General features: G+C 40.7%; 2 protein-coding genes across 6 annotated transcripts; both read left to right on the top strand.

Annotated features, from left to right (window-relative positions):
- Positions 1 to 1213: 1213 nt before the first annotated feature.
- map3k2 (mitogen-activated protein kinase kinase kinase 2) lies at positions 1214 to 12195 on the top strand. 2 transcript variants are annotated; one of them, XM_023806072.2, is made up of 17 exons: positions 1214 to 1615; positions 3779 to 3848; positions 3990 to 4102; positions 4464 to 4504; positions 4609 to 4708; positions 4855 to 4968; positions 5262 to 5358; positions 5743 to 5873; positions 5995 to 6074; positions 6152 to 6219; positions 6318 to 6410; positions 7022 to 7231; positions 7317 to 7465; positions 7726 to 7857; positions 8005 to 8134; positions 8291 to 8468; positions 8561 to 12195. In XM_023806072.2, exons 2-17 carry the CDS (start codon positions 3845 to 3847, stop codon positions 8778 to 8780), a joined length of 1860 nt encoding a protein of 619 aa, XP_023661840.1. In that variant the 5' UTR covers positions 1214 to 1615; positions 3779 to 3844; the 3' UTR covers positions 8781 to 12195. The 2 variants fall into 2 exon arrangements, with proteins under 2 accessions (XP_023661840.1, XP_023661839.1); XM_023806071.2 differs by having other exon boundaries at positions 5740 to 5873.
- A 744-nt stretch (positions 12196 to 12939) lies between these two features.
- Positions 12940 to 21324, top strand: cyp27a2 (cytochrome P450 family 27 subfamily A member 2). Of its 4 annotated transcripts, XM_023805879.2 has the most exons (11): positions 12963 to 13043; positions 13172 to 13227; positions 13364 to 13602; positions 15169 to 15359; positions 15469 to 15668; positions 17610 to 17807; positions 17973 to 18136; positions 18227 to 18393; positions 18986 to 19067; positions 19174 to 19380; positions 19529 to 21324. In XM_023805879.2, exons 3-11 carry the CDS (start codon positions 13387 to 13389, stop codon positions 19643 to 19645), a joined length of 1542 nt encoding a protein of 513 aa, XP_023661647.1. In that variant the 5' UTR covers positions 12963 to 13043; positions 13172 to 13227; positions 13364 to 13386; the 3' UTR covers positions 19646 to 21324. The 4 variants fall into 4 exon arrangements, with proteins under 4 accessions (XP_023661645.1, XP_023661647.1, XP_072570996.1 ...); XM_023805877.2 differs by lacking the exon at positions 13172 to 13227 and having other exon boundaries at positions 12940 to 13043; XM_072714895.1 differs by lacking the exons at positions 12963 to 13043; positions 13172 to 13227 and having other exon boundaries at positions 13234 to 13602.

The following is a 21324-nucleotide window of genomic DNA, read 5'->3' as shown; positions in this document are numbered from 1 at the left end:
ACAGAGCGGAAATGAGCGCTAGAGACCTCTGGACTACAATAACCATCTGCCTCCGACGCTGTGCCCCACGGGATAGGCTGCAGTCTTGCCGCATCTGTATTGGATAAGGGCTGATGGGTGCAAAGACTTTATTTAATATTTTGATTGTGGACCGTGATTAGGGGGACATGTTTTCCACTGTTTTCTTAATGTTCAAAAGTTTCGTGAATACCCTATATACTTTTATAACTCTAATTAGTAAAGGTGATCTGTAAGCATTTATTTAATGACTGGATGAAGTGAAAAATTTCTGTTGTCCATCCTAGTGATATCTAGCCATTAATCCAACAATTCGAAATTTAGCAGGTTGGTATATTATAGTATATATATTAAGAATCTGCCATTAGTGACTTTAATGAAATTATAGTTTAGTGCTTTATTTATTTGTGGACTATAACAATCTCATATATATCAAATCCTATAGAATGTGGACTCACGTATACTCTTAAGATAATTTACAACAATTAATTTATGAGCAATTAATCTGGGATGTACACGTTATAATAACGAAAATATATTGCAAACTGTATACCACAGAACCATGTAGTGTCAAGCAATACATGCAGAAAATTCTGGACATTCCAGAATATGAAATATACATTTTCTGGCGTAAAAAGAGACACCAGCTTTATAAAACATTATATATTTTTTTTGCAATGAATGATAAACACTATACTATATTTTAGTCTGTTTCCATCCTGACTGTGAGATGACATGCTGTTAACGTTTATACTGTAATGGTGTAAAAAAGAGTGTGCATTTTTGTGGTCCACATGTCTGTCATTATTTTACATAGTTTTGATTTGGAAATATAAATTTGTCATTTCTGGTTATTGGATCTATTTTAGAATATTTCTGCAAAGTAATACATTATATATTGAGCATATGTGCCCTTTGTATTGGCGCTGTGAACACAATATAATGCAAACGTCTGTTTTATGCGTGATATAGTTTTGTCACTCTGAAAATACTACGAATGTGACAGTGTGTACTGCAGTTATTATTAACCAGGGGTAGATGCCAGAATATGTTTCATCATAAGAACGTACGTACTAAATGAGCATTATTACAAAGTGTGAAATTTCTGGCAAATTACCATGAAATCGTCAGGGATTTTAATCACTCTGAAGTAGAAGGCAGTCTATTCAAGCAGTCGTAAAAAGATGTCTTCCGGGAAATAAGTCACATGACAACCCAACGTCAAAATACTGTACTCCTATTCGGAACTGTCTGTTGCGTTAATCTGGGGGTGGATACGTGGAATAGCAAGTATTAAACAAGACATTTTTGCTTTCTTTTTGCGAGACTAATTTTCTATACACAGATTCGCATTAGCAGGGATAAGACATCATTAGGCGCAGCCTCCGACTGTAACAGTAAGAGCAGATAAAGCATCAGATCGCATGGAAGGAAGTGTGGCCTGCGCCTAGAAACGCCGAGTGTGCAGCAGCCTCGGACTCCAGTGCAAGTTAGAGCCGGACCCTGAACTCTGCGGCTGTAAGGCGCCCATCATCAGGGCCGAGGCTCTAGCAGCCGGCCCTGTGAATGAGGAAGTAAACGGAAATAATCTGCCCGGGTAAGCACAGCAAATTAAACATTTCAGACAATATATGCCATAGGTACGCGTACGGCTTTTTTGCTGCATCCTATATAGCAACCATAGTATCAGTACTAAAAATGAAAATCTAGTTTCACAGGCTAGCATCGATGCAGGGGCATGTCAACATCAGCGGACAAAACAGTTATCGAATCACTTAATATTACGAACAAGAAATTGCTTTCACATTATATGCTAGTTCTTTAAAATTGACACGTAAATAGTAAAGATTGTTTTAAAAGACCTATAGAGGCGCACGCTGGTTAATTTGTCAGCGACACCCAGAGCTATTAGCTAGCTAATAGTAGTTTTTTTTCCCCCAATAAGAGATTAATGTCATCGTCCTATGTTCAAACTGCAATATCTTTAATTTAGAGTAATAATGTTGCTTATGCAGAGTTCACTAAAACTAGGTCATTTTAAAGTTTGCATATCTACTTTTTATATGGTGTGCGTCTGCTGTAGATTTCGCTTAAATGCTAATGGCGAAACGACAGTGAAATGCAATATTAAATGTACATATTTTGGAATAATTAGTCGTGTATTCCATATCGATTATGGCTATTGTCGAGAACTGTAATGATGCTGAGGTGATATCATCCTGAAATCGGCACAGTGATTCAAGTTCACAATATTTTGGAAAAATTACTCCTTCACTTAGTATTTAACGATTTGAAAACTACGTTCGAAATACGCTTTATTTTGTTAATTTAGCCGACTGAAATAAGTATAAAGATTCCTATAAGGCGTAAAACAATGCATGTAATATCTTAGAAAGGAAACAGATTCAAATCCAAATACACATTAGTGTATCGTAATATCAAACAGACCTTGGTTATATTAAAATGAAACGAGCTCAGAAATGTACTTACAACAATGATATTATAGATGGTATAATATTAAAGCTGATTCACACGAGTAACGGCACAGATAATTGTCTATGCAGACTATGCAGTTGCATATGACATTCCTTGCGTATTGTAGTTTTATGTCATTAACACACTATGGTCAGGAATCAAGGTTTTAAATAAGATGCAAGCTGTAATTTGTAGTGAACTGAGGAATCAGACTTGTAGAAGCTATGTGCAAGACCAAATACGTAAAATGCTTACATCCTGCACAGCTTGAACAGTCTAGTTGCACTATTGTAGATGTTGGCCAGGATACAGATACTGTGGTTTTGGCAAACGATGAATTGGTCATGGATAAGGAGATGTACAGAACTGGTTGTGAAGAAGAGCCAGATTCTTCTAATTTTACACAGAAAGAATCTCAATCACAAATACCTTGTGGTTAATAAGTTATTTGGCAGCCTAGGAGGATAACATTGCACAACCAATGGGAATTAAGACATCAGACTGCTGTCTGGCAGGAATGTGGAGTACTTGAACCTTGGAGAGATGTAGCATGTGATGATGATATGTAATCAGACTGAATTCTCTGCCAGACTCACTGTGCTCCATGGGGAATTACATACACTGAAGGACTGAAACCCTTGTTTTTGAGAAACCATCTTGGATTATGATGTTGCGTACTTGGGAATAAAATGTGTAAATGGGAGCTGGAGTGAACCTCTTCTCATTTTTCTGTTTTTAACTTGTCAGTGAAGTTTGAAAATATTTTAGAGCTGCTTACAGCGGTATTTGTGTTATTTGATTGCTGTATTTTTTTATTCATTATTTGATTGCTGTACTTTGACATTTATGCTAATTGTGTGAAAGGTTAACCCTAAAGTTCTGATCATTTATAACATCATATAATGATTTATAACTGGATAAGATTCTTACTAAATTGATCATGTCTTAAATATGTCTTGTGCAACATCCATAGCAGGTGAATTTAATTTCACATACGTTTATTCTTTCGTGCTATCCAGAGTTAATTAGGAAAACACATTACCTTTCTAGAACGTCTTCCAGTAGTGCTTGCACTTGCATGCCCTTGTACCTGGGTATTCATTGGCAGCTCAGCCTAGCTTCACTTATCCCTAGTTGACCCCTTAACAAATGTATGTTTGTGGTGCCTTGTACATTACTATGGATAAAAGTTTCTGCTAAATAAACAAATGTATAGAAGAGTTTAATGTGCAGAACATGGTCATTTATTTAGCTGTTAAAACCAATCCATTCTTCTCTCCTTAAGGAGTAAGGATCCCCTTCTGAAGGGAGAATCCCCTGCTCTGGGCTCCTGGGTCAATAAAGTAGCGCGATGGGTAAGTGCATCACTCAGCTTCACCGTTCAGCTTCAGCTTTATGCCGTTTATTGCGTGAGCATATTTGTCGGATGCTGCATTATTTATGACACTGTATGATGTTTAAACTTTAGCACCACTGATTTGATGTGATCCCCACAGATGAGGCATTGAACTCGATCATGCAGGACCTGGCTGAGCTGCATCGCTCCAGCCGCCCTGCTCTGTCTCTTGCAGACCTGGGCAAGCCTAAAGCCTCCTCACCCAAGAATCAGGTCTGGATTCACCTTCGATTGCCAACGTGGAAACCCAGCAGGCCCCCACATCTCACTCACCTGTATTCCACATAATTTGCTGTAATGCTAATTTTATTACGGGACCACAGTCCTCTGTGGCCCCACAAACCTGATGAATAACATAGCTGCTGTGTGCAAAAAGTAGTTGTAGTTAAATAATAATAATGATATACACAATAATTGCATTACTACAGTGGTGAATTAAGACTCCGTAAAATTAAAATGCTACTCATTCCACGTTTTAGTACCCAATTAACAGTAGATGAGTAAGTAAACAGTCAGTAAAGCTTGCCATTATTGCATACTGCCTAAATTTGAAATGGAATTTCTGCTTTTGTAGAATGATGTGCGGGTAAAGTTTGAGTACAGAGGTGAGAAGAGGTAAGAGGAGCCGGAAAATGTTTTTTTTTGGAAGCCATAGCTGTTCTGAGACTGATGCAACGGATGTGACAGAGCACCCATCTGCGTTTCCTTTCGTTGCAAAGGATTTTGCAGTTCCCTCGACCTGTCAGGCTGGATGACCTGCAGTTTAAGGCCAAGGTTGCCTTTGGTCAGGCCATGGACCTACACTACACCAACAACGAGGTAGTTCCTCTTTTGAGCTGCATGGGAAACTTCATTGTGTGGTCGAGATTATTATTATTTTTTTTTTATGAACCGATGCATGACTTTCTCTTGATGTTCCTGTGTCTTCCTCCATTTCTTTTCTGTTTCTGGCCTTCCCTGAGTAGCTGGTCATCCCATTGTCCACACAAGATGACTTGGACAAGGCGGTGGAGTTGCTGGATCGCAGTGTACACATGAAGAGCCTGAAGATCTTGCTGGTTCTGCACTCCTCCTTACAGGTTAGAGACTGTCCACTCCCTTCACCTTCTGCATTGCTTTTACTCTATATTTGCTCATATTTTAATCAGTTTGGTTTCCAGTCATATTACTGCTTATTTGCATTGTGTGCACCATAAGGTTTCATTTACCTCTGTCATGTTATTACTTTATATTCTTTAGAATGAAATAGAATGATATGAAAGAAAGTAAATCATGATGTAAACGTAAGTGAACAAGGTTTTATTGCGCTAGTTTGGCCTTTCATTATGATGTGGAGTGGTGCTTAAAGTGTGTTTCACGATGCTTCACTCAGAGCTCCACTGGAAACATGGGGCTCTTGCCTGCCTTTGAGAACCTGGACAACACAGTTTTCAGGGGAACAGACAAGAAGAACATGATGACCTTAACTGGTGAGGTGTTTGTTAAATAAGCACAACAATAAAACAAGTTTTAACAGAGTAATTTCTGAAAAATGAATTTTTAAATAGACATACAATGCATATATTGTCTTGAGTGTGTCGAAGTAATTTGTGATTAAAAGCACTTCCATCAGATAATGTTCAGTACTTAATACAGTTTCCTAGGAACATTTGGCATGTTTTAGACTCGTGAAAGAAGGTGGACGCTGTGATAGAAACAAAAGAATCTGGAAACCGTGATTTGAGATTGGCATACTTTTTCAATGTGCAGTGATTTCACCATCTGTATTATAAATGTGCAAAAACATGTTTCCCTGTCAACTCAAACGTTGAGAAGTTTAGAAGCGTGGCCCCTTTGTTCTGCTTCTGCAGCAGGATCACATTCGAGTGACCGAAGCTCGCCTCCCCCGGGATACATCCCTGACGCCTTGCAGCAAGTGGCTCGCAACGGCTCCTTCACCAGCATCAACAGCGAGGGCGAGTTCATCCCTGAGAGCATGGACCAGGTGAGCCCAGCCGGCCGACCCAGCGGGGGCTAGTGGGGGTCAGCAAGGTGGCCTCACCACTGCCACGCTCTGCACCACTCACTGAGGTAACAGTTATGATTTCTGTGTCTCTCTGCTCTAGATGCTGGATCCCCTGTCCATGAGCAGCCCTGAGAACTCGGCCTCTGGGAGCTGTCCCTCCCTCGACAGCCCTCTGGACAGGTGGGACATACAGGCCACACAGTTTAGCAGGTTGCGCTTGCTGGATGATTAGCTGATGATCATGCCTCTCCTTCCAGTGACACCTACCCCAAAACCCGCATGCCCCGGGCCCAGAGTTACCCCGACAACCATCAGGAATTCGCAGGTGGGTGGTGAGAATCTGCTGGGGTTCAGAGCAGTAGGCCTTGCTAATCTCTGCATTAATGAATCTGTTAAAGATTTCTCTCCTCTTTGTGCTTCCAGATTATGACATCCCTGTTTTTGAGAAGACTGGAAAAGGTGGCACATACCCCCGGCGTTACCACATCTCTTTTGGTCACCCGGACTACAGCGATGGTATAACCTGACTGTTTACACAGCTTTTGTTGTGATCATTGAGCTATTGTATCCTCACTGCACAGGCAGCCAGTCCAACCAGAGCACTGCTGTCTGGATGCTCTTATAAAAAAAATCATTAAATGTATTTTTTAAAATAATTTGTCAAAGTTTACTGAAGTGGGGCATTGTACAATATGTTGGTAGCTTCCTTTGTTGGGTTTAAACCATAGTAAATAGTAAATGTTTACTGTGGATATTTACTAAATACAGCTTTTGCAAACGGGGCAGAACGACAAATGATTGGTTATCTCTCTGAACAAATCAGATTAGAGGGGAGGTGGGTCCAAGCAACTAGGGGAGGTTGGGGCCAAGACATCTGCTTGGTTGATCCTGCCTCCTCTAGTTGCTTGGACCTACCTCCTCTCCAGTCTGATTGGTTATCTCTCTGAACAAATAATTTTTCGTTCTGCCCTCAGAACTCTCTTGTGTGAATAAAACCACCATGAGCCTAAATATAGTAACTATTTGCTCATATTTGAACAAAATAGCAGTGCAAGTGGAATCTCTCTCACAAAGCCCTGGTAGATAAATGCGGACTGACTCGGTTTCCGGTCTTGTGCCTCCCTCAGGGCGGAAGACATTTCCCCGTGCTCGACGCAACCAGGGCCACAGCTTCCGCTCGCCGGTGAGCTTCAGCCCCACGGAGCAGTCGCTCAGCACCAGCAGCGGCAGCAGCATCTTCACCCCCGAGCTGGAGGAGGCAGGCCGGCGCCGCCGGGGGAGCGACATCGAGGCCAATGCCATGCTCTCCGTCATGGACATCAGCCCGCCGAGCCGCTGTGGGTGGCGCTGTCTTGCGGTTGCGGTGTGGCGCTCTCTCTCCCTCCCTCCTTAGCTCACGCTTCTCCTCTCCTCTGCCCGCAGCACCACGCGCCCCCACTAACTGGCGGCTGGGGAAGCTGTTGGGTCAGGGTGCGTTCGGCCGCGTCTACCTCTGCTACGATGCCGACACGGGCCGCGAACTGGCCGTTAAACAGGTCCAGTTTGACCCAGACAGCCCAGAAACTAGCAAGGCAAGTAAATTTTTTTCTGAATAGCCATTTACATGTATGACTGGAATATGTTATTTTTATCCGACATTATGTATGACTGTTTTGATTATGTCTTTAAAATATGAATATGCTTATAGTATTACATCTTGTATTATTAGGGTATTTATTACTGAGAAGCCAGATCATTTTTATCTGCTAGTTTACACAGAGAAGATATCTTGCTGTGTGTATGTTTATCTGTGCTTCTGTGATTGTACATGTAATTGCTTGTTTGTCTGTAGGAGGTGAGCGCCCTGGAATGTGAGATCCAGCTGTTGAAGAACTTGTTCCATGAGAGGATTGTGCAGTATTATGGCTGTCTGCGAGACACACAGGAGAAAACGCTCTCCATCTTCATGGAGTACATGCCTGGGGTGAGAGATGTGCATGCGCACAAACACGTGCATATTGCACCTAAGATAAGAACGCTTCTTCGGGAGCTTTGGACTGTTTATGAAGGCCATTATGAAGTTTTTAATAACCTTCTGGTCACTTCTTTCCCACTAATGTCTTCTCTACAGGGCTCCATTAAGGACCAGTTGAAGTCCTATGGTGCCTTGACAGAAAACGTCACCCGGAAGTACACACGACAGATCCTGGAGGGGGTGTCTTACCTGCACAGCAACATGATTGTCCATAGAGATATTAAAGGTCAGCTTCATGGCAAAATGGTTGGACCTTCAGTTAGGGTGGGTTTTGGGAATTGGTGGAAAATTGATAGGGATTGGTGGGAAAACACTGCTGGGAGAACTGAATGCTGGGAAATGTAGGCTTCTTTGAATGGAATGTTCATGGTACTCTTCTTAGGGGCCAACATCCTGCGAGACTCTGCTGGAAATGTGAAACTAGGTGATTTTGGGGCAAGCAGACGCCTACAGACAATCTGCCTTTCTGGGACGGGGATCAAGTCTGTCACAGGCACTCCTTACTGGATGAGCCCAGAAGTGATTAGTGGAGAGGGGTACGGCCGAAAGGCAGATATCTGGTAGGGAGACACTCCAACCCTGAATACTTATATGCTCTTGTTGGCTTGGTTGTTTGGTTCTCATTTTTTCTCCTCCTTCATCCTTTGTCTAGGAGTGTGGGCTGCACAGTGGTGGAGATGCTCACACAACGCCCACCTTGGGCGGAGTTTGAAGCAATGGCGGCCATATTTAAAATTGCCACTCAGCCCACGAACCCTGTGCTGCCGGCGCACGTGTCAGACCATTGCCGTGACTTTCTCAAGCGCATATTCGTGGAGACCAAGCAGCGACCGGCTGCGGAGGAGCTGCTGCGTCACATCTTCGTGCAGTAGTTCCTCCCTGGAAGCCCTGAACCAGATCCTTGGCAAACCCAGATCCCGATCCCCCTCTGTGTATCTGCCTTCCCCATCCTCTCCAAGTCCTTTGTTTAAAAAGAAAAAAAAATTACGGAAAACACTTAGAACTATCAGGGTTTCACCTGTGTCTGTTTGCTCTTACAGTTCTGGAAATAGACTGAGTGAAAACATTGCACCTTAATTTCACTGTTGGGTAAGTGCCCGTAAAGACAAAAAGACAGAAGTCTTTGTAGTTATTTTATTTTTTTTATATATATGTATATCTATCTTGTGGAGTTGATATTTGTCTTTTGAATCCAGTAGTACTCTGGATCTGTGGGAGTTGAGAGAGACAATCTGGTTTGATTCTGAAACGTACCAGTGGACCTAACATTTTGACTTCTGAGAGCTGCTTACAGATGGATGTGAGGAATTCCGTCAACATAGACTTATAAGTTACTAAAAAAAATTGAAACCTTACAACCACAAATGTCCTATAACTTGAATAGTACATGTTGTGTGATATTTTAAGCTCTGTTCATCGTTGCCATCAGTTTCGTAAATTGTCTTCTCTGTCTGCTACTTTAAGGCTGTATTTGCAGTGTAGCTTTTTGGAAAGCAGCCTTTTGCAAAGTTTACTAAACACTCGTGTAGATATCTTGCATTTATCTGCATTGCCCTCTGCCTGAGAGTCATTACAGCTCCTTCCCGAGATGACAGGATGTAAGCCTGGCTCTCCTCCCTTCGTTTGCAATCCGCCAATGTCTAGTTAGAGGGAGGTGGAATGACTGGATGCCTGCTAAAAATCCAGAGAAGTGTAACCGTGTGCTCGGTAAACAAAAGGTGGCATCCAGAACTGCTGGTAGTGTGACACTCCACTTCTTTTGGAGCCGAGCAGCAGGGGTCTTGGTGCTCGCACAGCATCGCATAGGCCTATCATTATGAAGCCGTCTTCTAACTTCTTCAAGGCAACAGATGTTCTTTCACAAATATGTATGGTATGTACCTGCAAACAAATCCTCTGCAGTAAAGTTTGGGTTGATTTAAATAGATCTGGTCACGAAAGCCAGTATTGGGTAGGAAGCAACCAGATTGTCTCTCACCTTGCTTATATTTCAACAGTGCCAATCACTAGACTTATCAGTACTGTTATTACCAAGGCCCTTATTCTTGTTATTCTATTATTTCACTATAAATATGAATAGTAATTAGTAAGATTTCTGCGCTCAGTGTCCTGGGTCGAAGTTGTAGAGACACAAAGTGCTAATTACAATCAATCCCTTCTCCTATCGGAGAAACAAAATGGAACTTTAAAAACACAAGACATTTGTAAATACTCATTTGCAGGTGTTTTTTTTTTTTTTTACTTTACATTTTTTAATAGAAAGACCTCAGTCCTGAGTTCTGCCAATTCTGTGGTCTTTTGTGTATATAGGGTCTGGTTGGGGGAATGGTCTCCTAGCCCTCTACCACTTTAGGTTTGAAGGTACCATTACAGTCACAACCTTAAGTTTTAAAAAAGTAAGCTATTAAATAACTTTATTTCTATTGTGTGAAATAGTAGTTATCTGCCCTCCCATGCTGTAAATCATACAGATCCATTTTGTGATTGTCATAGTGCCTATGGGTTGAGCATTTTTGTAATTATTCTGAAAATGTATTTGTTTTTTATGGTACATGTTGCACTTTTCAATGTTGCAGACCTGACCAGTTCTTTTCAGCTGTTCTTTTCGGTACTGTCCATTCTGTGGTTATTGAAGAAGCTGGACTAGGGGAAGTTTTAACCATCTTAGGAATTGGCAGAGTAGACAGCGTGGTTCGTTTGACCAGAGAGCATGGTTTATCATGTATGTTTTTTTTTTTTGTGTTAACTTTGAAATTATATTTTAAAAGGCTTTTAGATTTGTTTGCCTTTTTTGAAGGTATGAAGAGTTGAAATATTATCTGGTACTCATTTAAAAAGGCACCTCAATTTCCATACTTGACTTACGACATAATGAAATTTACCCCAAAGTGACCTGTCAGTATTGGTCATAAAACATTTATAGTCAAGCTAACTTCAGAGCAGTTTAGGTGATCCTTACCTCCTCTTGTAGCTTTTGCTTGGGAAAACTCTGCCATTGACACAGTAGAAAATGATGATGAGCTTCTGCCCTTCTGGTCCAGCTTAAGTAACATGGAGCTTTAAATGGTTTGAATAAATGATTTACAACATTGGAGGATAGATATTGTTTTACAGGCAAAAACATCAAATCACAGTATGAATTTTTTTTGTTGATTTAACTGTAGTTGTATGTACAGATTTTTTTTTTTTTTTTTTTTTTTAAATGTTGACCCTTTGCACATTTTTGAGGAATATGATTTCTACACTGATGTAATAATTGCTGAGTATGCTGGCATGTACAAATGTGTTGTATGTAGTTTCTGAGCGACTATGCGTTACCGCTTCATGTGAAAGAACCCGTTCCAGAATGGACAGGGATCTTTGTGTGTGTCCTTTTTTTCGTTAGGGCTCAGAGGCAGCAGAGCAGTGCATTCTGGGAGCTCTGCTGTTGGAAATATCAGGAATGTATCATCCTAAACCCTCAGCTCCTGCTGGCAATGTACAACCACGATACTTCAGATGCCTTCTTCTCTTTCACTTGAATCTGACTTAGCTTAGGGCTGTATAGTAGTAGCAAGGTGTTTGTATAAAGCACTTAAATGATGATGAGAAAGGGGGCGGGGCACTGCGGCCTTCTCCACGAGCTTCGATGCCTTTAAGCAGAAACATACAGCACATACAAATATAGTTCAGTCAGTACTTTTAATACCACAATGCCATGACTGCTTCTGCTGCAGAGTCCTGAGTGCACTTTTGAGGATTTCTGTGTTTGCGTGTGCATGTGTGCAAGTGTACGTGTGTGTGCGTGTGTATATGGTGTCCACCACACTGCCTGGTCCCAGGACACTGCACCCAAAATGCCCATGCATTCTGGCTGTATGACTTTTACTGGGGGGTGGGTAGGGAGAAAAAAAATGTACAAAATGTAGAAATTTAAGAGACTTTTTTAAAAGTAAAGAAGCGGTAACACTTAACTGGTTCTGAAAGTATAATCCTCCACCTTGTTCTCTTTATCTATTGTATAAGAAGCCATGTTTATAATTATTTGGTTTGTGACCAATAAGCCTGTTTATATCAAATCTGTATATCAGTGGTACGCATATTTTTTTTAATATAATTATTTTCTTTTTTTAAGATTAAGATTTTATGCATGATAAAAAAGCTGCAAGAAATGACAGGACTTGTTTTTGATTAAATACCCAACACCTCATCTGATGGTGAGGACCAGTTAAGTTTACGAAGGAGATCAAGTGTCTGGACAACTGGCCCTTTTTAGAGTGGTAATGGTAATAAAAAATATTTATTTCACCAGTGTGTCTCCAGTCATTCTTCTGGTTGGAATCCAACCTGGCATCTCTACCTTCTGGTTTTTCAGGATTCTTTTGGAGTATCGTTTACTTAAAATGAGTATTTCAGCTAAAAACTTGCAAATGAACAAATGTGTATGTATGTAAGCAAACAATCGCTGTAACACTAACAGTGCATGGTGAGTTCTTGCACTGGTGGTAAATTACAACTGAACTTGAACAACTTAGAGTTAATTATTCATATCAAGGACAAGCATTACAGCAGGTTGCTTTGTGGCCATCTGGGTCTCACATGGACGGCAGGACCCCGGCTTATCGCCCCCTAATGGGTCTTCCCTGCCTTGTTTCCTGTGTTTTTTGGGACAGGCTCACCTTGAACCTGTATTGCATAAGCAGTTATGGAGGATATACAGATAAATTTGATAACACCAACACATTTGTTTAACTATATAAAAATATAATTTTTGGACACTTGCATACTGACCGTACGAAAAATAATGTATTTTAATAAAGCCTGGTTAACGGGTATTAAATATGGGGTTGATGAACATGGGTTCAAATCCTGGGACTGGCAGAGTAATCAAGGTCCTAAGCCCAACTGCTCCAGGCTGGCTGATCCTGCTCTCTGATTCCAACCTTTCCTAACCTGTATTATCTTTGAAGAAATTTAGTAAATGTCCAATAAAATATTTTGGCAGAAAACAACAGCAGGCGATTATTTACTGCCGCCAAGGGGACAAACGCGGTTATTACAGTATTTTGTGCCAAGTTGATAAAGGAAAGCCCGTCGCTGCGTTTCTGCAGTATATCCTGATTTTCTCAGGCTTTGGAGCTAGACCGTGCCCTTAGGTGAGTTTATATTCATGTTTTATATTTATACTAGTTCATTAATAACTTAAAAATAAACACAATGGGCGTACTTTGGCTATTTTGAGTAGCACTCCGAAAAGCTCAAATTGCTTACATTTGATAAACAGCTTACTTGGCGCCTGTTGCTGTCAACATCTAAACAAGTCTTGAACTTCTAATACTGGTAAGCAGGTATCTAAACGAAACACTCAAATACCCGATAACACCTCTTTAATAAGTAATTATTCGGGGAAAAGGCACCATTTTCAAATTAGGCTATATGTTGACTTGGTGGAAACGGAATTGGTTTCTCGGCGCAGACATCGCTGCCTCCGTCGAAGGCATGTTGTTGACACTGAGAGGAGCCTCGATCTCCGCCATCCGGCGATCGGGCCTGAGCTGTGGACCGAAATCCGGATTCAACAACATCAACCTACAGTCGTCCACCGTCAACCCAGGCAACCTTAAAACCATTGACGATCTTCCTGGACCCAGCCTGGCTACTACCGCCTACTGGCTCTTCGTGAAGGGATATGCAGACAAAAGCCACGCTATGCAAGTAAAACATGCGATATTTATATGATATTATTATTTTTAAATTAATATTCGATCTTATGGAGGTGTAAGACAAGTTAATTCTCGCAGCTAGACTTTCCACTTTCGTGACACATCTCAAGTTGTAAGGACAGTACCTAAAAGTATATATTAAGATGTATATTTAAAGTTAGACATGACAAACGGTTTCGTGTATATTTGTTATCAGAGATGGACACAAATACAGTCAAAAACATCTTGTTATAAATCATAAATACTTCCTCATCAAATGTAACAAAATAAAATACAAAACACTGGTGGTAGGAAATGCATTTAATTAAAATACAAATAATTTGAAAATACAAAATACATATAAAATAGTAACAGTACACGACGAATATGTGTATCGTTAAAGAATTTCTTTTTAATGTGTAATGTTTATAAAATACTAAGCTTGCCGGCAACTTGCTGAACCTGCAGCATGTCGCGGTTCTGTATGGCGGTTTCGGTCTCGGTTTCAGAACCGCTCTTATTTTATGCCCAGTGTGTCCCACAGCATTAGTGGCGATGGCACACCAACACTTAATTTGCATGCATGAATATCTTTCTGTGTCTTACAGTAGGGTGTCGAACATGCACAAACACAAAGCGTTAACTCTTTTTCCAGATGTACGCTCAAAAAAACGGAACCATGCATATATTCAACGTCAAGTTGGATCTCCTTTTTACTATACTATAAAAACCTCAACGGTTAGTTGATAGAAATTTATTTTCTCCTTAGGAACAAAAGTAGCTAGCCTGATTTATTGCTAATAAAGTCTTCCATATATGACAAACCGCAAGATGCCACTGCATGGCTGCGCATGCCTGTTGAAATTTACTAGAATGTCACTAGCGGGCGACTACGTAGGCTACTTTATTTTAAAGCAATTTGCACGGAGTATCAAAGCAGCTTCTTTCCTTGGATAACCGCTCATGGGAAACGAAGTTCGCAACGAAGTTCTACCCAAGACGGTGAAAAGCTATATTTAAAAGTCTGTAAGCCTGTTGATGAAGGTTCTTAAAATGACAAAAAACAAAGAAATAAAACGACATATTTTATTAAGTATTTTAAATACATAAAATACAGTCTCTGAAAGTATGTTGTTACTAATTGCATCTGACTTACATCTGACGTCTGCTTACAAAATACTCAGAAGTAATGGAATGCATACTTTAAATATGTCTCATTGAAATGCTGCCCATCTCTGAGTGTTTTAAAAATATTTTGACTTTGGACAGGAATTGCATTCAGGTAGGAAGCTAGATGTGGCAGCATACTGAATGTTGAATTTTCAACATTGACTCGCAAAGAGATCTAGTAGCTTAGAGGACGTCCTGTCAGCTGGAAGGAAAAGTATCTAGATATTACTATTTTAAAACCACTTGTGAGGTTTGGTTTCTCCAAGACAGAATTTTTTGTGTGTTTTGAGTTTGCCCAAAATAATTTTAACACATTTTTAGAGGTCAGAGAAGTAGTTTAAAGATTCACTGTAATCACTCAGTACCTCTCGTTTGAACTCATGATCTTTACCATAACCTTAACCCCCAGGTTGAACATCGCCGAATATATGGGCCCATCTGGCGCTCACGTTTTGGCCCTTTTGACATCGTTAATGTGGCAACCCCAGAGCTGATAGCGCAGGTGATCCGGCAGGAGGGCCAGTACCCAGTGCGGACCTTTCTGCCACACTGGCAGGAGTACCGTGACCTGCGGGGTCAAGCTTACGGACTTCATGTTGAGTGAGGGCTCCTGTTTTTACTGCGTTTCTGAATGGTACCACTGCTGGCAGACAGCGTATCGTGCCACTCTGCCTCCTTAAAAACCTCCTCCATGTTTTTTTTCCCTCAGTAAAGGTCCTGAGTGGTATCGCATCCGCAGCGTCCTGAACCCCAAGATGCTGAAGGTGAAGGAAGTATCCGTGTACGCCCCAGTGATTCACCAGGTTGTGGGTGACCTGCTACGACGTCTGGAACTGCTGCGCTTGAGGAGCCATGACCAGGACACGGTTAGCGACCTTGCTGGAGAGCTCTACAGATTTGGCTTTGAAGGTCAGTGACCCTCATGGCTTCCACAACTCTTCCTTCGAGAGCCTTATATCCCCCTCTCATGATTTAAAACAGTAGTTGTTGAGACTGCCTTATACCTGTGTTATACTGAACTCAGATGAGTTGCTGGAACACATCCAACACGCCAACTCATTTGAGACAACATCATCCAAGTGTGTGTACGACTGGAGCAGGCAGGAACAGCCTCGGCAAATTAGTCTCCCATAGTATTTAAGTCACTTTTACCAGTAAATTCATATTGGGCTAAAAAATAACTACAGCTGTAGTGGTGTTTATGGTTACAGATATGCGAGCGTAGTTGGGAGTGGAGAACATGGGACTTAGATGGGATGTAGTTGATTATGATTGTCATAATGCAGTATTATTTATGAATTTTTATTTATTTTTACAATGTGCAAATAAGCATCTACAGGTTTTCGCATTCAGACATGCGAACAGCCACATTGCCTATGGTTTACAACTGTTTCTAACTATGTGTGCAGTTTTGATAATAAATGATTTTTTAAAATTCTGTTTTCCTTGTTATAGTGAAATTGCACTGAACTGTGAATCCAAAACTGAGGTTTGTTTCAAACTGTGGATTTTGTATACCGTTATTTCTGTACATGTCAGAGCATGTGAGCGGAGTGGAGCGGTGAGAATTTCCGCTCCTCGCTCACGAGGCTGTTGGCTCCGCCCGCTCCTCCGCTCTAATTCGCACTAAGCCGCTCCGATCAACACCGCTCCTCGCTCCACTAAAATTTCCTCCCGCTCCAGTGAAATCGCTCCACGCTCGCTCCAATTTAAAAGAGGGACAAATAACCTGCATGCCTAACAAATGTCACTTTAAACCGAAGCCTTATATCATAAAGAAATATGAGCAACCTGCAACATTGCCACTCAGAAAATATTTATTTTTAAGCAACATATATAGGCAACAACGGACACGTTTGGCAATGGCATTCCACACAAAAATAGGTTTCAAAATAAAGGAATCAATGGTCTTAATAGTCTAAAGAATATACAAGCATCTACGTTTTAAATTCCTCAATTTTTCTGTTGATGCTGCTGCTGCGTCTCTATAAAATAAAATTTCACTAACAGCGTTACGTGAAATTTAAAAAATCCTGTTAGACCTACTTTGAATGACAACGAATTTATTTGATTACCAATATTTACCAATATAGGATTTTATACTTTAATTTATAGACTTGATATACTACAACCATATAAAACTTGCTCACGTTTTGGCATATAAAACTTGCTCACGGTGGGGATGCTGTAAAGCGCTTTGGGACAATGTAATGTTGTGATAATGCGCTATACAAAAATAAATTTGTTGTTGTTGTTGTTGTTTTGCTCTGGCTTCCGTCTGTTCGCATAAAACACTCTAGTGTTTCTGAGAAAAATGATTCCAAAGTGAATCTGTACTCACTGAAACAGTTTCACCACCTTGTTATTCTTGCTCTACATTATTGTCATCTTTACGTTTGATAAGAATATTACACTTGTATGATCTATCAGTTTCCTTTGTGAAATACTTTCCGAATTCCATCTCGTCTTGATAATTGTACAGATGAATTCTGGGTAGATTTGGGCATGCCTCAGAATCGTAGTGTGAGCGGTATCGGAGCGAAATTGGAGCGAGACAGAGCGACCGCTCCAGCCTTAATTAAAAAAACCGCTCCGCGCTCTGACTAAATTCTGACCGCTCTGCTCCTCGCTCACGCTCCGCTCACATGCTCTGGTACATGTGATTTTTTTTGTTTTTGTTTTTGTTTGATTTTTGATCTGGTCTGGTGCTCATCCTGCTCCGCAGACTGTAAACTTTGTTCAAGTTAAGGTCCCTTTAATGTGATCACACTCTTGGACCAATGTCCTACGCTTTGTAGGTCGCTGTCTGTTTTAACGCCTCTCTCCTCATCCCTGACTGACCTTCTCCAGGCATCTCCTCCATCCTGTTCGAGACCCGACTCGGCTGTCTCCAGGAGGACATTCCCCAGGACACGCAGCGCTTCATAGCTGCAGTGGGTGAAATGCTGGCACTCTCAGAAACAGTCCTCTTCTTCCCACGCTGGACTCGACGTTTTCTGCCCTATTGGGCGCGCTTTGTTCAGGCCTGGGATGACCTCTATGACGTGGGTAGGATATGGTTTTGATGGAGACCCAATAACCCAATAATTTAATTATATCGTTTAAAAAGGATGATGTACGAAAAAGTAGTCAAACTGACAAAAAGAAGATAAAATAGTGACAGTGGTATTACAGTGACTGATTTGTAATCAGGTCATGTATGTGTACTTGTAGCACGCAAGCTAATCAACAGAAAGGTGCATGAGATCAATGCCAAGGTGGAAGAGGGGGAGCAGGTGGAGGGGATGTACCTGACCTACCTGCTGTCCTCTGGCAAGCTGTCCCTGGCAGAGATTTACATTAGCATCACAGAGCTGCTGCTGGGAGGGGTTGATACGGTAAATATGTCTCTAGCGTAGCATCAGACGCTCATGACAGCCAGCTGGTGGCATCATTTCAGTGAACATATTCCCTCCCGTGTTCTGCAGACCTCCAACACCCTGTCCTGGACACTGTACCACCTGGCCCGGGATGAAGCAGCACAGGAGCGACTGTATCAGGAAGTGTCTTCAGTGTGCCCAGAGCGGAGGTTACCCACGACAGAAGACCTGACCAGGATGCCGTACCTGAAAGCTGTCATCAAGGAGATACTCAGGTAGCACCCCTGCCGCAACATTATCCACTCATCTCATCCCGTGTTTGCAGTTTTTTTTTAAACTGTTTTCAGAGTATTTTCCATGTATTCTTCAATGCTGAGGTCAGGGACTGGTTCATATGTAACTTGAACATATTGGTATATTGTACTGCTTAAAAATGTATTATTGCATAGTTTATGTGTGCATAAAGTTTCACTTCACTTCACAACAATCTGTAATGTTCTGCTCCATCCTAGCCATAAGAACAGAGATTCATAGAAGTTTGGAGTGTGCTCAGTGAAAATTTACATTAGAATTTAATTTAACTAAAAAGGCAATTCAGTTATATTTAAAAAATCATGTACATGTATCATGTGATTCAGATACAGATGAATTATGAACTGTAATTTAAATTCTCAATTAAATAGGACATTGTAATATAGACAGCAGGACTTTTGACAGTGATAAAATCAAGAACCAAAGCCATTTCCCATTCTTTTTCCACATGTGAAGTTTCACAAAACTATGTCTGTTATTGTTGCCTGGTGTGATGGGAAACATCTCACAAAGTCATAAAACTAGGTTGTATTTAGTTTTCCATCTTATCCCCAGGTTATATCCGGTGGTCCCGGGGAATGGACGCCTAACAGTGGATAATGAAGTCGTCGTAGACACCTACTGGTTTCCCAAAAAGGCAGGCTCATGGTCTTGGAATTCCTCCATATTCCCCCTCCAACTTTGTTTCTTCATATTTCTTGATGTGTTTTTCTTTCCTTTTTTTCCCATGATTTCCTTGGCAGACTCAGTTCCACCTCTGTCATTATGCCGCAAGTCATGATGAGGGGGAGTTTCCCAACGCAGAGCAGTTTCTTCCTGAACGATGGCTCAGGCAGGGAACAAACCGCTTCCCGCACCACCCCTACAGCTCCATCCCATTCGGGGTGGGAGTTCGTGCCTGTGTCGGAAAGCGTGTGGCCGAGCTGGAGATGTACTTTGCTCTTTCCCGGGTAAGAATCAAAATGACAGAGCTTGTCCTTATAGTCAATGCCAACATTCTTAGCTAAAGTTTTTATGAATGGAAAATGGCTACATTCTTGTGGCTGGGATCTACAGCCAACCCATAAGCCCTCACCCAAATGCCTGTCTTAATCTCAGCTGATGCAGCATTATATGGTTCAGCCAGAGAGCAGAAGCACGACTCTGGAACCCAAGACTCGAACACTCCTCATCCCATCTGGACCCATCAACCTGCGCTTTCTCCCTCGAGCCTAAGGTGCAGGAGCAGTCAGAATGGTGGAGAATATTTGTCAGAGCAGGAGATTCAGCACAGAAGAACATGAGAGCTCTCAGCAGCTGGGACTAGAGTGGTAGGAATACTGAAAAGAACGCAACTCTTTTAGTGTGGAACGTTCAAACAATTTTTCCATTAAACATTGATATAATATATATTTTATATATTTTTATATGTTTCTACATTCATCTCTTACTTAAATATGTAATCTTATTAGAATATTAGAAATACAGTGTTAGGCTATTATGTTTGTTGGGTTAGGTGTACTGTATTAAATCGCCTTATGGTGCTTGTGCCTTACAATAGGTTTATCGGAACATACTCCCGTTGTAATTACCTTTAGTTAGCCGATCTTGCCGATCTTGCCACAGTCATATTAAAACTGCTGAACAAAATATACAACTTATTGGACTGGTGTGCATTAGCAAACTACCAAAATGATACAGCATTGCTATTACAAAAGTTCTGTTTTTTGCTACTGGAAGAGCCACAGATGTTTTATATGACACTCTTTTAATTAGTTACTTGTTAATTATACTTGTAATCCTGTTGCTTCTTTTAAAATCGTATGGTAACTTGAGGTCAGAATGTAACGTAAAACCGGTATACTGTGTTTCACGATGTATTGTGCTTTTATTTGCACTTTTTTTTTAAAGTTTTTTTTGTCTAAAAATGAACATTATTGTCCTGCTATATTACCATTTGTGAAATGTGTATTTTCTGCTTCCGAACCATATTGTAGTATTGAATATTACAAAATACCTAAAAGACTCATACATTTATATACATGCATATTTAGCTTTTTTTCAATTGCAAATTCTTTTCCATTGGTCATAAATTTTATATAAAACTTAAAAAAAAAAAAAAAAAACAATCTCAATTAATAGCTACAACAGGAAGTACTATTAGCTACTGATGACTCCTATAGCTAATTTTTTGTTTGCTCCCCCAGCAAGTTACTATAGCTCCTTTCTTTTTTATGTTAGATTAGATTCAACTTTATTGTTGTTACATAAAGTACAAGCGTGCAAACAACAAAATGCAGTTTTGGCATCTAATCCAAAAGTGCAAAATAGAAGTCTAAATAGTCTGGAGTGTTAGAAACCGTTGTATATAATTGTATGATAATTAAATATAGAGTTGGAAAGTTCAGGTCCAGAAAGTACAAATCCAAATCAAGGTTTTGTTCCAACCAACCAGTTGAGTACTCTGTGAATGCAGCTATATATGATCAACTGTTTCGTTAAAACAAAATTGTGGTCTGGATTTTTACTTTCTGAACCTAAACTTTCCACCTCTGGTTAAATAGAATAACATTTATAAAGTGGTATACATGGTGTGCTATAAATAACAAGTATATACCGCATTTTCAAGCAGCTGTGTAAAACCCTTCCCTCAAGACATGACACACATCTTTTTTGGTACAGAGCATCACTCATCTTGGAATTTGACCCATAAATGTTGATAAGCTTAACAGTTCCAACCACGAGTCAGACTAAGCACCAGCCTGTCTGTCTTCCACTGATGCCTGCCATCTTCACAGAACTGCTGAGCAGGTTTCACGCTCCGGAGAATCTTCCGGCAGTTCCATAGTCTGCAACTTTCAGAGATTGTGGTATACTAGAAAAAAATAAATAAATCATAATTTTTCATACTTATA

Source organism: Paramormyrops kingsleyae, chromosome 1 (genome assembly GCF_048594095.1).
Source record: "Paramormyrops kingsleyae isolate MSU_618 chromosome 1, PKINGS_0.4, whole genome shotgun sequence".
NCBI classification, from domain to species: Eukaryota; Metazoa; Chordata; class Actinopteri; order Osteoglossiformes; family Mormyridae; genus Paramormyrops; species Paramormyrops kingsleyae.
Note: the sequence above shows the minus strand (reverse complement) of the source record. Positions and strands in the feature narration are given on the sequence as shown.